Source organism: Lemur catta, chromosome 22 (assembly GCF_020740605.2).
Source record: "Lemur catta isolate mLemCat1 chromosome 22, mLemCat1.pri, whole genome shotgun sequence".
NCBI classification, from domain to species: Eukaryota; Metazoa; Chordata; class Mammalia; order Primates; family Lemuridae; genus Lemur; species Lemur catta.
The window spans coordinates 24,887,168-24,903,632 of record NC_059149.1 but is presented as its reverse complement, the minus strand read 5'-3'; the positions used below and the strand labels follow the sequence as shown (position 1 = coordinate 24,903,632).

The 16,465-nt window shown below is 49.3% G+C and overlaps 1 protein-coding gene across 1 annotated transcript in view; it reads right to left on the bottom strand.

Annotated features, from left to right (window-relative positions):
- The window catches only part of DPYSL2 (dihydropyrimidinase like 2), a 61,782-nt gene extending 59,768 nt beyond the window's left edge, over positions 1-2,014 (bottom strand). The window contains exon 1 of the mRNA XM_045535803.1: positions 1,664-2,014. Coding sequence (XP_045391759.1) covers positions 1,664-1,702 — 39 coding nt within the window. The 5' untranslated portion in view covers positions 1,703-2,014. The remainder of the gene's footprint in view (positions 1-1,663) is intronic.
- Positions 2,015-16,465: the final 14,451 nt, after the last annotated feature.

The window sequence follows — 16,465 nt, the reverse complement described above, 5'->3', positions numbered from 1 at the left end:
TTCCAGAAGGCTCTTACATAAGAGGCTGGCCATGCTGGTGGAGGGAGACACACCATGCTATAGGTCCTATGATAATGCAGCCAGATTTTTTAAAAAAAGGATGGAGGGGGCGCTCTTTTAAAAATTGCTCTTGTTGATTGTTTGCTTTTAAAAATTTTTTTTCTTCCCCACACTGTCAAAACGAAACTGCCTTGTTCATTCACGAAGACAGCAAATCTGCCCCCCCGCCCCCACTCCTTCTTCCAGCGCGGGGAACACCTAAGGTTGGGTCCCCCGTGCCCAGCCCTTTGGGATCTTGCGTGTTTTGCCTTCGAGAAAGAGCTAATTACCCACCCTCGCTGCAGAACCACCCCGCTCAGGCTGGAGATCCTCCGAGCACACGCCCGCTCCCCTGCGCATTTGCTCCCGCACCTTTCTCCTGCGGGTGCCCCTGGCTAAAGGGAAAACACAAGCGAAAGCCCGCCCTCCAACCTAGCTCTAAAAACACATCTTGACTGTGTGAGAGATTCTTTCAATCTCTGCCTCAGCCCCCGGCTGCACCCGGGAATCAGCCTGCCGGCTGCAATCGGATTGCACATCATTACATAACAATGAATTTCCCCGCGTCCCTCCCTGCCCGGGATCTCGCCGGGGATGGAAAGACGAGGACTGGCGAGATTCTTCAGGAAAAGACGGGGAGGAGGGTGGGCGCGAGCAGCGACGTTCATCCCCGAGGCACCGCGAATTCACGGCACAGATGTTGCCCCGTGATTTCCAAACCAACAAGCCCAGGCCCCCGAATATCGCCGACCCTTGGGCCGCTGCGATCATTGTCTGGCCGGGCCGGGCCATCTGCTCGCGCGTCGCACAGCGCCATTACCTCCCCGGCGCCGCTCCCGCGGTCCCCGCGCCCACCCGCCAGCGCTTTGTATGCGCCGACGCGGACGCCTCCCTGGCGGCGGCGGGGACAGAGGAGACGAGAAAGCAAGCCCAGAGCCCTGCCAGGGCCCCAGCCCCAAGCCCGAGGGCGAGGACACCAAAAGGGCCACCGAAAACCGGCCCCTGGTCAACAAAATGCCCCCGCCCGGGCCCCTCCCTCCTGCCTCTGCTCATCTGCGCGCCCGTTTTCCCTTCCCGTTTCCCCATCGTTCCGGTACACCCTGCCCCTTTCAGCATCCCTCTGCTGTCATCACGCCTCCAGGCTGGAACCCGCTCCTTTTTCTGGGGAGCCCCGGAGAAGGCTCCAGAAAGCCCTTTATGGTGGGGGCGGGAGACGCGGGGAGGATCCATCCCCACCTCCCCGGCTGGAGGAGTCCAGCCGCGCAGCGCGCAGCCCGGAGAACAATATCCGAGCTCCGAGCGTGCACGTTCAGTCTGGCTTCCATTTGCTCGCGCCCGCGGGCAGCGCCGCAGCATCTCGCAGCGACAATGGAAGGACACGGCGGATCTGGCGCGCTACCCACGGCCACCTCCGCGCACGCACGCCCTGTTTCAATGCCCTGCAAAGATACGGTTCATGATCCTTCCTCACTGCGTTCCCGCCACCCCATCACCACCACCATCGCCTCTGTTAGGTACAGGAGGAAAAAAAAGTTGGGTCCCCCTCCCTCCTTCTCCGTTTAAGAAAATTCTGTGCCACAAAAGGTCGCTGGCCTGCCGCGAAGTCCCCAAGTACCAAACTCACCGTGATGCGTGGAATGTTTTTCTTCCCCTGATAAGACATCTCTCTCCTGGGAAAAAAAATTAATTTCAAGAGGGCAACTTCAAAGCAAAAATTGCCAGGAAAGGGGACGTGGTATTTTTTTTTTTTTTTCAGAATTGAAAAATGTGCAACCGCTTAGCCGGTCTTGCTGGCTGCAGATTTCAGGAACGTAAGGGACAAATGCAATCCTCTGTCTCCCTTTCTTCCTCTCCTCCAACACAGCCCCAGCTAGGGCGGAAAAAAAAAGAAAGAGAGAGAGAGAGAGACAGAGAGAGAGAGAGAGAGAGAGAGAACAGGAGGGAAGGGGGTGGAAATAAACTACAGCAATAAAAGCCTCGGTTCAAGGCGGCCACCGTGGCGCATGCGCCGCCGGCCACTCCCTTTCCTCTCAGGCAGAAGCCATCCGCTGCGAGAGAGACGGGCCCCGATTGGCCGCGGCCGCGGAATATGCAAATGAGCTCAGGCGGCCAGGGGCGCGGCGCGAGCGAGCGAAACGCTGCAGCAGCGGCCGAGGGCGGCGGTCGCCGCGTGCGCCCGCGCGGGGCGCGCGCTTTTCGCGCGCTTTCCTCGGGCCCGGGCAGCGGGGACTGCGGCTGGCGGTGGCCCCAGACGCAGCATCCGCCCCGCGGGGACAATGGAGGGGTGGTCGCTGCGGACTGGGGGAGGGGGCGGCACCCCGAGACGGCGGGGCTGCGGTGCGGCACGCGCTCGCCCGCGCGCGCGCCAATCCGCGGAGGCCGCGCCGCAGCCCCGCGTGGGGTGACTGCGCCGAGCCAATGGCCGCGCTGGCGGCGAGCGCGCGACTGCTCCGCCGGCCGGCGCCGCGCGGCCCGGGAGGGCGCTGGGCCCTCTCCCCGCCCCGCCGCGCCGGGGAACGCGAACGGCAGCGCCGGCCACGCCCGGCCGCCCCAGCCCGAGAGAGGGCGGCTGCCCCGGGGGCGGGAGCGGGGCGCGGGCGCCGTTGCGTGGCTGCTGGAAATGAAGCCCGAAGGAAGCCGCTTTTAGGGAAGGGCGGCATGGGGTGGGGGGGGAGCTGCTGGTATGGGAAACCCCTCCCTGAAACGTCCTTTTGTGCCTTCAGGCCACTAGAACCTTGGCGGGAGGGGACACAAAAAACGGCCTAATCTGGGGGCCCCGTTCGCGCTCTGAAACAGTCGGGCCCACCCCGGACCACCGCGGGGGCGGGCGGGGGGCGCACTTCGCCGGTGCCCGCAGATCCGGCGCAGGAAAGTTGCTGGTGTTACAGCGCCCAAAGAGCCCTAAGAATTGAGGGTGTCAGTAGACGTCAGCGAGCACATAAGCTGGGAAGAAGAGAACGAGAGAAAATGAGAGATTATAAATCCCAAAGGAAAGGGGAACTGAGTCAAGGAGAAAACCTCCGGAATCAGAGTTAGAAATAATACGAGATTCCTGAGTCCCCCCTAGTGTAGTCATTTAAAAAGGCATTCAAGGCCTCTTCATCGTCCTAGCAATCCAACAGGCCTGGGAGTCCTTGGCCTTGCCCATCCAAGCCATGTTGTGATGCTCTAACTGCAGAATCCCTGCGGAAGAAAAAATCTGGGCCAGCTGATCGTGGGGAATCTACTGGGAGCGGGGATGGAGGGGACCCCTTTGGAGGTAGCACAAACAGGTGCAATGACGAACATCTGGACTGGCCCATGGCTTTTGGGCTTCTCTGCTTGAGATCAGACAGTACATAGAATCCTTACATAATCTAAGCCATGGGACAGCCATGAAAAAGGAAAGAAGAATATTTAATTGGTTCACACCTCGTCGGCAAAGATTAACCAGATAAATACAGAATAATTCTGTAGGCTATTGTGGGCCTGAGTTCCTGGGTCTTTCTGCACCTGACCACTTTGGCCACTTTGAGAGGCTGTGTCTTTCAAGACTCAAAGATGGTGTCAAACTGACTCTTTCACTCCTATTCCTGTAAAATCTAAAGTCCCAGAAAGGGATTGTGCGTTATGCAGTAGGCTTCACCACTGGTTAATTCATTCAAGTTCGAGTGAGCTGTGCATCTTGAAAAGGTAGCAGAAGCACTTCCCCCTCCAACTATCTGATGTGCGAGGAGCAAAGTGAGTTGATGTCAGCAAGTATTGGTGTCAGCCAGCAATGGTTAAAATTGCAAGTCTGAGACAGCATAAAATGTGCCTTCCTACCTGTGAAAGCCAACAGTAGGTTCCATCCGGGGGGAGGGAGAGTCCTATTAGATCATAAGAAAAATACCACTTGGCAAGCAAGTACATAGTGGGACTCAAATTAATTTAAAACAAAGTAACCTCTAATTATATTGTTGGTATTCTTGTTATATTTTCCTGTTCCTAAGTTCCTTGATCCTAATGGATTTAAGTGTATCTCGTTATTTACCAGTTTGCCATGGAATAGTTTCTTTCGTAATAAAAGCTTGCAAGAGCTTTTGTGTCAGTTTCATTTGCCTTGGTCTTAATTCTGTAGTCATTGATAGGATGTTCTTGGCCCATGATAATTGACATTTCCACTCATAAATATCCAAAGATGTGAGGTTTAAATTGATTTGTCTGTTCTGACTAGGGCCTAAGAGAGTATTTGGCACACAAAGTATAGTTTTAATTGACCAAAGAAAAGAACTGTCTGCAATCTGCATTTCTTACCGTATTTACCGCTAAATGCAATTCAGAAAAGTAAAAACGGGTTGGGGGAGTATTTTCCATCCACTCTGCACTAATTAACTTGTTAAAAAAAACATGAATTATATTTTTTACACTTGCTTTAGAAAAACTCTCAATGAAAATGTCCTGTAAAGTTACAAATCACTATTCATGAACCTAATATTTGAACCTTTTCTCAGGGGTGACTTTTCTGAATTTTTAAAAATCAAATGTGTATCCAACATGAAAAAGCATTGGAAGATCGCCCATTCCAAGTTCATAACCCCTTCCAGAACCCCCACCTTCCCACATCTTCCCCAACACCAAGAAAGAGCAAGATATGATAGATACAGTCATTCCATGACGTGGTAACGTCCTGGGCATTCCGGGTGGTCCTGGCAGATGTGTGAGCAGGAGTGAGTTTTAGCCAGGTGCTGTATCAGAGTCTGACTGCAGCCTCCTCTGCAGCTTCATCTCCCATCCCTAGACACCCACCCTGTCCCCGTGCTCCAAAAGTGCACACACACATACCCACAGCATCAGAGCAAACCTCCCACCGCCCCATGAAACTGTGTGCCTTGCCCTAGGCAGGTCTCTGTAACCCCTTCCCTCTCAGACTGAGCTTAAATGTCACCTCTGTGAAGTCTTCTCCCACCCTGCGCTGCAAAGCCTTGAGCACTCCTTCCTGTATTTGCCTCTATTACAGCACATGCCCCGTCATAATGTAACGATTTGCCCTTTCTTCCAATCAGATCATGCCTCTCCTTCCAGCAACCAGCACACTGCCTGGGCCCTGGCATATCCCCTCAACATTTGCTGCATAAATAAGTGCTGTCCTCGCTATCACGAGAACAAAAGATTCTTGCACATCACCACCATGGTGAGTTTTGATGTCAAAAAATCCCTGACTCAGGCCTCTCTCTTGGCCCCCATAGCTTTGCTGGGTCTGCCTTCTGGGCAGCCAGCTCCCCTTCTCCAAGCCCCTGAAACTGCAGAGAAATTTGTTATATGGCAGCTTGTTATTCTTTGTGGGCTGTAGCTGCCTAGATTTTAGGCTACACCTCCCCTAGCAAAACTGCCATGTACCACCAAGCCTGACATGACACAAAGAGAGAGCATCCAATCCTACAAAAAAAAAAACCCAGAATCATACACGGCACCATTTCTAAAACTGTTCTTTTCTCTGCCCTCCCCATAATTCTTTGTACATGTGTATTACACCACTAGATCACATACTCTGTACAATACTCACCTATGCCTTAACTTTTTTTTCCCAACTCTTTTTCCCATTGTATCAGTTTCCTAAGTATCATTTTCCTTCCATTCAAAATTTGAGCTCATGGAAAATAAAAACTCCTTCAATAGTCTTACTCATCCCTTATCCTTACAGAGGGCCGGACAGACGTGGGGACTCAACGACTGGACGCAGGGTGGACAGACGAGTGGTGACACCCAGGCAGGATGTTTAACATGTTGGCATCGTACAACCTGCCAGCAAGTGGGGGTGGGGGAACGAGATGTCACTGCGATGCCCGGTGCCTGGTCTGCTTTCAGTTCCTCAGCATCTGCGCAGCCCATGCTCTGTCCCGGGCCAGCCCCCCACTGCTCTCGGTTTCATCTTCCCCCTTTGGGAGGCAGGAGTAACCATTTCTGCTTCTGTGGGGCCCCTGTGGATGTGTAATGTTCAGAATGTCACCAGTAGGGAAACTCCAGAAGAGAAACTGCTGACAGGAAGGCCGGAGCTTAGGGACGCCAAAGAGGCGCTAACCCCAAGCGCCCGCACTGCTGCAGTCCGACGCCAAGGGCTGCGGCCTCGAATGCAGCCTGTGCAGAAGGGTACAAGGAATGCGGCAGTGGCAAGAAGGCGCCAGAATCCTTCTTTGCCAAAAACGAAGGGCATTGACTAGGACGCTTGAGCTGGAAGTGATGCCTTCTTCGCTGCAGATGGAATCAGGCCACGAGATCGTCTTCTTTGTGTGTGTGACCCTGAAGGGCAGAGACTGCAGAAGGAATGGCCAAGAGCCAATGGCCCAGGACCTGCCCACTGCCTGCCCCGGGGGTGCACCCTTCCCCGGGGGCGGCCACCGAGGGTCAGCACCGACCGGCCCTCTGAGCCGGGCGCTGCTTCAGCTAGAACTGGCCGGACCGCCGGCCGCCTCCGCAGGGCTCTCAAAGGGTCCTGAAGACCACCTCACTGCGCAGACAGGAGGCCCCTCTGGCCAAATCCCACCAGACAGCAGAGCACGGAGGAAAGCGCGCACTTCTCTGAATCTAGTCGACTTGGGTTTTCTCCTCTGATGTCCAGTTAGCGCACATGCCTCCCAAGGGACCCCCGCATTAGTCCCTTGCACCCCATTCTCTGTGTAATTGCTGATTTCCCCCGGGGCCTTCGCCCAGCTGGAGCGGAGGGCGCCTGCTCTGGCCGCCGCGCCTCAGGCTCGCCCTCTGGTGGCGAATGAGGAGTGTGCACGTGGTCCCTGCGTGCTGGCTCAGGAGCATCCTCAAAGATCACGTTCCAGGGTTTCCAGACTCTCAGGCTCTCGGGATCACTGGGAACCCAGCTCAGACCTCCTGAACAGAATCTCCAAAGGAAAGGGACAGGAATGCTGTTTTAACCAGTCTGCCTCTGGGCGCTCAGCTCCAGATCCTGCCCACCCCACTCTCTCCTAGAGGACGAAGTGAGGAAACCGTGGGCTAGGAAGAGGGGCCCACTCCCTGCCTGACGCTCTCCCACTCCCCGAGTGGCCTGCATGTGACCCGGTGGGAACGTTTTATGAAAGAGTGGTAAATATCTCTATCAGTCTACTTGTCTGCCTTCTAGTAACAGTACAATTGTCTAAACCATTATATAATATAGTTGGTAAGGAGGGAGTTCGCATTTATGGAGCACCTACTATAATCGAGGCACAATGCTGAGTGCTCTAAACACAACTTTCATCTTCCCCCAAATCCTAGTAGTTAAGTCTTCAGATCCTTATTTTGAGAAGAGTCGAGCAAAAGAAACCTGCCGTTACAATCTCACCTTCATGCAAGAGCAAGAGCAGGATGCCAGTCCAGTCTGCCTGACCCCAAAGCCCAGGGCCCAGTCCCCACAATGATAAAGCACCAGTTTAGTAGAAAGTAGGACCCGCCTAGTACAAGAGGCGGGCACAGGTGATCTGCTGTCTCTTTCTCCACCCCTTTCACTGTCCTGGGTCCTCATTCCCTAGACACGCCCCCTTGTCCCAGAATCAATTCTCCATCTTCTTTCCAAATCCCTGGCAGAACTCAGCTTCACTCAGTGGCCCCAGCCCTCCTCTCGTGGGAACCATGACAGATGAACACCAGGGTTTAAATGATGATAAACGCTTACTGTGCTGCCCCTCAGCTACAAGGGGAAGACCCTGGTTAGTAGAATTTCAGGCAACAGGGCAGGTGGCTGCATAAAGAAAATGCAAACTGCTTGTCGAGTCTGCTGCGTGCGATCTCACTCCTCCCTTCCTTTCCAGCCTCAGGTCCCTGACCGCCATGTCTGAAGCCTGCCCACATGTTCACGACTCCCCTCTATCTCAGCATCTCTCCTCAATAGCAATGATCACTTGTTTACCTGGATATCCCCAATCTGTCTCTACCTCTCAGCTGCAAAGCCCCTAAGCCACCTTGCTCTCTACCCGACCTGGCAAGGACCTCACCACATTCAACAAACAGGAGCTGAATGAACAAATGAGCGGCAGAACCTTCCCAAGGACACCACGCAGGTCTCCTCCTCCCGTTCTCCAGCCTAGGTGACCCAGGCCTCACCTTCCACCTGCTGCCTCCCTGACGTGCACCTGCCACCTCTAATCCTGACTCACTCAGGTTTTTAAAAGACCAGATGGCCAGAATTCATCTCAGTGGATAAGGTCCTGGGGCCTACGTTCTAATTATCCACGGCAGGGCATGCAGATGCCTTTCCCACGGGGACCAGTCTCTCAGAAGCATCAGACCTAACATTTGTGAAGCTCGGCCCTGCCTGGAGGTCCAGCAGTGGTGACAGTGGCTGGCCTCCTCTTCCCAAGCCCACACTTCAGGCTCACGCTCACCACACCCAGGAAATACAGCAGATCTCCACCAATTGGGCCTTCCTTGACTCAGAATCTGTGTCAGTTCTGTAAAGGGCCAGGGAAAGCGTTTAACTACATACCAGGCAAGTGTAAATAATATTTCTGGAGTTTTAGTCTCTTAAAAGAACCAGCCATGATCAGAGTACTGAGAACTGCTCGCTTATCTAAAAACACTGCACAGCTCTTGGCCATTTGTCCGTTCAGGTTCCCTAGAGGCCTCTTTGGGGCAATTTATTAGCTTAGTCTATGCATTCTTGGAAGTAGTCCATTTGGATATTGTAAAGATGTAATGAAAATCTGAATTTTCCCTTGATCAAATTGGTCTTTTTCCCCCCTTTCTCACTGCCCCTGCCGCATTTGTTTTCAAGTGGTGAAAGTTCATTACTGGCCTTGTGTGCCAGCCCTCGGGAGACCAACGGAAATTGGGAGGTGTTCACAAGCTGCTCACACACAGTCCCCTCCGTGTTGCTGCACACCCAGAGCTCTGCCAGCTCCAGACAAGCTGGGCCTCTCTGCCCTAGGCCTGGGCTGCGGGCTCTCCACCCTGGGTGTCACCAACCCGAAAACTGTTCTCCCTCCAACTTCTGAGCACATCCAGTGTCTCTCAAGAAACCAAACAGGACCCTTTCTAGGACTTAAGCAGATAAGGAACTCACTAAAAGCAGAAACAGCCAACTACAGTTGTGCTTTGAGCAACTGTCAGTCTCATCTGTGGGCTTTAAGCTAAATTCTACATCTGTGGGTGCCATTTAACCCATGTAGGCACTGCAGTCAAACCAGGGAGGACACTGGGTGCCCGCACACATCCCCGGGGCTTGGGAGTTCCCTTCTCTTCCTTTAGGAGGTTAGAAATGGAGTTAGGTCAGGGAAAAGGCCACTTCAAGGTGATCAGGCACTAAAGGAAGAAAGGAACCCGGGGGGCTGGAGAGACTAGGTGGGAGGTAATAACCCTCATCCCTCCTCCGTCATCCAAGGCCACTGCCTCATTGAGGTGTCATCTTCACATTCCCCAGAGGTGTCACACTGTTTGTAGCCTCTGTGCCTGTGCTCACATGCCTGCCTCTCTCAGAACACCCAGGCCCTCTCTGACCCCTCACACTGCCACTCCTCTGTGCAGCCGTTCCTGCGCCCCCAGGTCGAGCTGGCCACTCCTTCTATCATGCCCCATTGGGCCCTGTTCACACTCCTGGCAGAGTGCCTGAAACATTTCCCTGCTCTATTTCTTTATGCAGTGTCTCCTTCTCCTAGACAGTAAGCTTCTGCGGACAGAAACTGTACTTTATTCAGTGCCTACCATATAATAGCACCCACCCATCTTAGAGTCTTGCATATAATAGGGAAACAAATTCTGACAGGATGGATGGATGGATGGATTGATGGATGGATGGGTGGGTGTGTGGATGGATAGATGGATGGATGGATGGATGGATGGATGGATGATGGATAGGTAGGTGCATGGATGGAAGAATGGATGAATTCATGGATGGATGGGTGGATGCATGTATGGATGGTTGAATGGATGCAAAAATCAGTGAATGAATGGAGGGATGGATGGATGATGGATAGGTAGATGCATGGATAGATGGATAGATGGATGGATGGATGAATGGGTGGATAGGTGGATGGATGGGTGGGTGGATAGAGGGATAGGTGGGTGGTTGGATGGATAGGTAGGTGGATGGATGGACGAATAGATGGCTGGATGGTGGGTGGGTGGGTGGATGGCTGGATGGCTGGATGGAGGGATGGATGGATGATGGATAGGTAGGTGCATGGATAGATGGGTAGGTGGGTGGATGGATAGATGGATGGATGGATGATAGTTGGATTGGTGGACAGATGGATGGTGGTAGATGGGTGGGTAGATGAAGGATGTATAGATGAATAAATAAACACCTTCCACAAAAATCTCAGTTATAAAATACAGTCACACCAGGACTTGAGTCTACCATAATCTTCCAAGGCACAAAATTTACAAGGGGGTTCTGTCTTAGGCCTCATCCAGTGGTGTCTTTTCAGGTCGTATCCTACTTCATTTTTTTTCTGCCTCTGACAATGTTGGCCATCATACACCTTTTGAAATGTCCTTCTCTCTCCTCCCTGTCTTGACTTTTACAACATAAATTAACATAAAACAGCCATTTACTAAACATCAGCAAATACCAAACCCTGTACTTTTCTCCAGTCCTCTGGGCTAATCTGAAAGATGCTATGGAACAGAGGTTCTTTCTCTCTCTCTTATGTGGCGTCAGAACCCAGATTAGTTACCACCAAAGCCCAGAATTAAATAACTGATTAATCCCAGCTTTAGATGGCTCCCAAATCAGTGTTCTTTCTACCATGTTCCCTCTTGCTATTGGTGCTGCTCCTCTGGCAGCTTCTTCTTAATCTCTTTTCAGGCCTCTCTCCTCCTGCCCACCCATTAAAGGCTACTCATTCCCACAATCATGTTGTTAATGCTCTTCATACAGCCTACACATTCTCCCTGAGTGACCTCAACTAGCCGTAGCTTCAAGAACCACCTCCTTGCCCATGGCACCCCATCTCTACCTCCTGTCCCCAAATCTCTTCTGAGCTCACTTCCAGCTGGCTGGCAAAAGTGGGAGGCAGCCCCTGCATGTCCAGGAGTGTTACTGCTGGGCCCTATGAGAACATCCACGAGCCCCGGAGCTACCCTTCCAGGGGATTTAAGCTGGGATGCCCCTGTGTCCTCTTCATATCCCAATTTCCTCTGCTGCTTCCTTATTTCACTTTCTATCCTTGCTATTGTCTGAATGTGTCCTCCAAAATTCATGTGTTGGAAACTTAATCCCCAGTGCAACAGTGTTGGAAGGTGGGGCCTTATGGAAGATGCTTAAGTCATGACAGCAGATAATTTATCCATTATCACTAATAATGGATAAATGCCGCTATCGGAAGGGCTTGCAGAAGTGGGTTCACTTTCTCTTGCACTTATGCCTTCCTTCATGTGCAGATGCAGCAAGAAAGCCCTCCCCAGATGGCACCTTGACCTTGAACTTCCCAGCTTCCAGAACTATGAAAAAATAAATTCCTGTACTTTGTAAATTACCCAGTCTTAGGTATTTGGTGATAGCAGCACACAAAAGACTAAGACACTCCTCAGAGCTGAGTCTGACAACCCCTTTACATGTCTTCAACCTTGGCATTTCAGTCTTCATGACCAGCAAATAAGGTCTACTTCATTTCTTGACTCACTCATTAAGTTTGATATTTGACTGCTCCTATTCTGCAACCAACCTTGGTTTTGAAATTGTGCTATTTCACTTAAAGCCATTGTGTGACATCCACATAAATGTCTTGCAAGTACCTCACACTCAAAATGACCAACCCAGAGTTTATTGGCTCTCTCCAGACCTGCTTCCCATCCTGCACTGGATCATGAATCTCACTTCATCCAAACTGCAACTTAGAGATCTTCAAGTTCTCCTACTTCCTCATCACCACCCTCCAACTCAGAATCTCTCACCAACTCCTTTATCTGGATCCAATCACCTCTTCGCATCTCCACTGCTCCCACTCATGTCCAAGCCACCATCACCTCCCATGTGACACATTGCAGAAGCTCCTACCACTCTCTGTGCTCCCCCACTAGCCAGAGTAACCCCTCTCAACCCTAAGTCATATTATGTCACCCCACTTTGCTAAATCCTGCAGGGACTCCCCCTTTTAATCTGAGTAAAAGCCAACATGTGTAAGATGGCCCTCGGGCCCCATCAGACCCTCAAAGAACAGGTGGATCTAATGTTATTTAAACCATTCCAGAACAGACAGAAGAAAAGCATTTAAATTCTAAAAGTCAACATAACATTTTAATAGTAAAACTTGGGGAAAGCCCATATAAGAAAAAAAGAAAACAAAAATAATGCCACTTAAAAATATTATAGGGAAATAGAAATTAAGACAGAAACACCACCATCGCCATTAGCATCTTCCCTCTGCAAGCTGTATAATAAAACTCAAGCATCTTAGCACAGCCTCCCCGGCCCTCCGCTGGCCTCAGCATACTTTTGCAGCTTCATTTCCTGACGGTTCTCCCTTTCCTGCTCACTCCTCTCTCATCTTTCACCTTTTAGCCAGACAGATTGTTCCCGTCAAATAACATGCACCTGCTCAACACCACGCCTTTGTTTATTCTCTTCTTTCTGCCTCCCATGGTCTCTTTCTCTTCATAACCAGAAATTCTACTCAGATTTCAAAGCCAAACTTAAAAGTCACATTGCCTGTGTTGAAAACCCTGACCCCAGCCCACCTCCGTCCATCCATCCATTCAATTAATCCAACAGAAATATGAGTACATCCATGTCCCCTTTGAACAGGAAGTTCAAAAGTCAACAAAGGAGACATGGCTTCCGCCATCAAGAACTTTATAATCTAGGGGAAGAAGACCAATATTAAATAAGTAAATAATAACAGCTACCATTTATGTAAACTTCCTGTATACCAGGCACTGTTTAAGCCCTGAACATCCTCACGACAGCACCCTAAGATGGGGCTGTTTGTATATTAGGTTAATAAATGAGGAAACCAAGCCCCAGAAATGTTAAGTAACTCTCTGCAGATCAACAGCAGAAAAGTGGTGGAACCTGCATTTGAACTCGGTTGGTCTAGTTCCAAAGTCCACACTCTAACTCCTCCCAAGAACATCAGGACAGTGGCTATGAAGGAAATAAACAGAGATGTGATAGAGAGTAACTAGAGGCTGGGCACAGTGGCTCTCACCTGTAATCCTAGCACTTGGGGAGGCTTAGGTGGGAGGATCACTTGAGCTCAGGAGTTCAAGACCAGCCTGAACAAGAACAAGATCCTATCTCTACCAAAAAATAGAAAACTTAGCCGGGCATGGTGGTGCACGTCTGTAGTCCCAGCTACTCAGGAGGCTGAGGCAGGAGGATCACTTGAGCCCAGGAGTTTGAGGTTGCAGTGAGCTATGATGATGTCATTGCACTTTAGCTGGGTTGACAGAGCAAGCCTCTGTCTCAAAACAAACAAACAAACAAACAAAAAAGAGTAACTAGAGGAGGACGAGGGGAGTGTCACATTAAGACTGTAGTGTCCAGTATAGTACAGTTTCCACTGGCTACATGTGGCTACTGACCACTAGAAGTGTGGCTAGTCCAAACTGAGATGTGTTATAAGTATAAACAAAGCACATATCAGATTTCAAAGACTTAGCATGAAAAAAGAAAGAATGTAAAAGATGTCATTAACAATCTCGTACTGATTACATATTGAAATGACAATATTTGGGATATATTGGATTAAATAAAATATATTATTAAATTTAATTTCACACATTTCTTTATTATTATTGTGGCTACTAGAAAGTTTAAAGTTCTATGTGACTTTGCAGTGTGACTCCCACCACATTTCCATTGGACAGTATTGCTGTAGATAAAAGAAAGCCTTTTGGGGGGGCTTTCTGCAGGAAGACCTCCCTGTCAAAGTGACATTTACATTAAGACCTGGAGTATAAGAAGGTGCTAGCCATGCAAAGAGCTGGAAAAAGGACAATCCAAGCAGGGGAAGAAACCATGTAGAGATGGAAAATGAGAGAGACTGCCAAGATTAAGGATGAAAGAAGAAGTCTGAGCAACTACATCCTGATGAGGAAGGGGATGGATGGGCAATGTGAATGAGGTTGGAGAGGAAGGACGGGGCCAAACCAGAAAAAGCCTTTGGGAATCTAAATCTAAACCCAAGACTAGTTTAGGCAGAAGAATGTCACAATCTAATTTGCATTTTTTAAGTATCACTGTAGCTGCTGTGCGACAATTGCATGATCGTAGCACAAGACTGGGCCAACGGCAACGATGCGGTGATATTGCTGTGGTCCAGGTAAGACACAACGGCAGCTGGGACTAAGCTAAGAGTAGGGATGGGTGGAGTCATTGATTTGAGGTGTTTTGCAGGTAAACCCTACAGACGTGCTGATGGGATAGACATGAAGGATGAGGGACATACATGAGTCCTGTAATGTTGAACTTGAGCAGCCAAGCAGGTTGGTGCCATGGACTTAGGAAGACTGGGAGATGAAATCAAAAGTTCTTCTTTGGGCATGTAAATTTCGAGATGTCTATTGGATATATAAGTGAAACTGTTGAGTAGGCAAGTAGATAAGTCTGAGCTGGAGATAAAAATTTGAAGTCATTTAGCACGTGTATTTGGGAGATGAAATCAAAAGTTCTTCTTTGGGCATGTAAATTTCGAGATGTCTATTGGATATATAAGTGAAACTGTTGAGTAGGCAAGTAGATAAGTCTGAGCTGGAGATAAAAATTTGAAGTCATTTAGCACGTGTATTTGAAGCCATGGGATTGGATGACATCATCTAGGCAGACAGGTGATTTGAGCCCTGGTCTGAGTGCTAAGGCTCTCACTCCAGCAGTTCCTAAGGGGAGGTCCAGGAGATCAGAACTATTAATATTATCATCATAATACTAACAAAATTTGTCTTTCTCAATTTCATTCTTTCATGAGTGTACAGGGAAGTTTTCAAAAGACCACATGATGTCTGATAATATCATGGCTCCAACAGCTAATGAAATATGTCTTGTGTATTCTTATGATTTCTAGAATTTTCTAAAGCAATAGGTTTAGATTATACATATGTGTGTTTTAAGAGATTAACTCTGTTTTCAGGACTTCTATTCTGCTCTTACCAGCTCTCTTTTACACACCTGCTATAATTTCCGTAGTCTCCTTGTCATCCAAAAAACAGTTATTTTGAAATTCCAGAGTTTTCTTGAGGCTGCATGGAAACGCAACTAGAACTAAGTTAGAACAACAGACTTTGTTGTCTTGTTTGGCAATAATATATATTTTTTAATTTTAAAATCTTTTCTAAATTTTTAAATTTTATCTCAGACTTTTATTATTTAGAATAACATTCTATTCTAAAACAAAAGAAAACTGATTTATCATTTTTCAATAGTTAAGGATGGATTGTTAGCTTTTTAAAAAAGTGAATGGAAGACTCAATGTCTACACACATAGTTGTACTGTCTACAACTTAAAGATGAAGAAGAAGATGAAATGGACATATCAGAAGGTCCTTTGAGTTATTTTTCATTTTAAAATATGTTAACTTATAATGGGTTTATTGCCATTATTTTAAAATGAATTAATAAATATTTTTTAATTCCCCCAGTTTTCGATTTACAATATGGCAAATAGAGAGAGATATAAGCCACATCAACAAATGCTCTTTGGGGTCCTCAATAATTTTTAAGAATGTAAAGGCATCCTGAAACCAAAAAGTTTGAAAACCGCTGGTTTAGAGGACAGATGGAGGAGTGTGAGTCAGCACAGGACTGCGGGAAACGCTGTTGATTAGGAGGAAAACCAGCGTGGCATTACGGAAGTCGGAAGAGGAGCGTTTCAAAAACAAGGATGTTGTGCAAATGGGCTAAAGAGCACCCTGTGTGTCGGCGCCTATGTTTTCTACTTCTTTACACAGACTAGGACTGTTGGCTCAAAGCCCACTGGCACCAAACTCCAATTTTTACACATCTAATTGCTCTAAATATAGCCCAAATGAGCATATTTTAAGCTATTTAGAGCCTTCCTGCTTTGCATACTTCACAAAACTGCACCCAACATCTGCTAGCCATGTAAGCTATGTAGCTATGAAAGACCTCAACCCACTGCTGCCCTCAGAGCTCTGGGAACCCAAGACTCCCCATCATGTGCTGAGTGACATCACCTAGACACATAAGCCCCCACCCCACCCCATAGGATGTCCCTCTTCCCCAGGAGTTCCCTTGCTCTCTTCCCCTTCTGGGTCCTGGTCCCACATCTCTGTCTCTGGAAGGTCTTCCAGCTGTGAGGGACTCCTCCCCGCCTAAGGCAACCTGTCAAAGCACCACCCAAATAAAGCTTGATGTGTCTACCGCCATCCCATGGTCATGTCTGTTCCCTGGCCAGCCCCTATGTCCTCAAAGCCACCACAGAGGGCATGGTCATAAACTACTGGGTTACAGGGTAAGATAATGACAGGAGAGGAACTGGTGAATTCCCTCCACAGAGGACACTACGACCTCCACAAGCTTCAG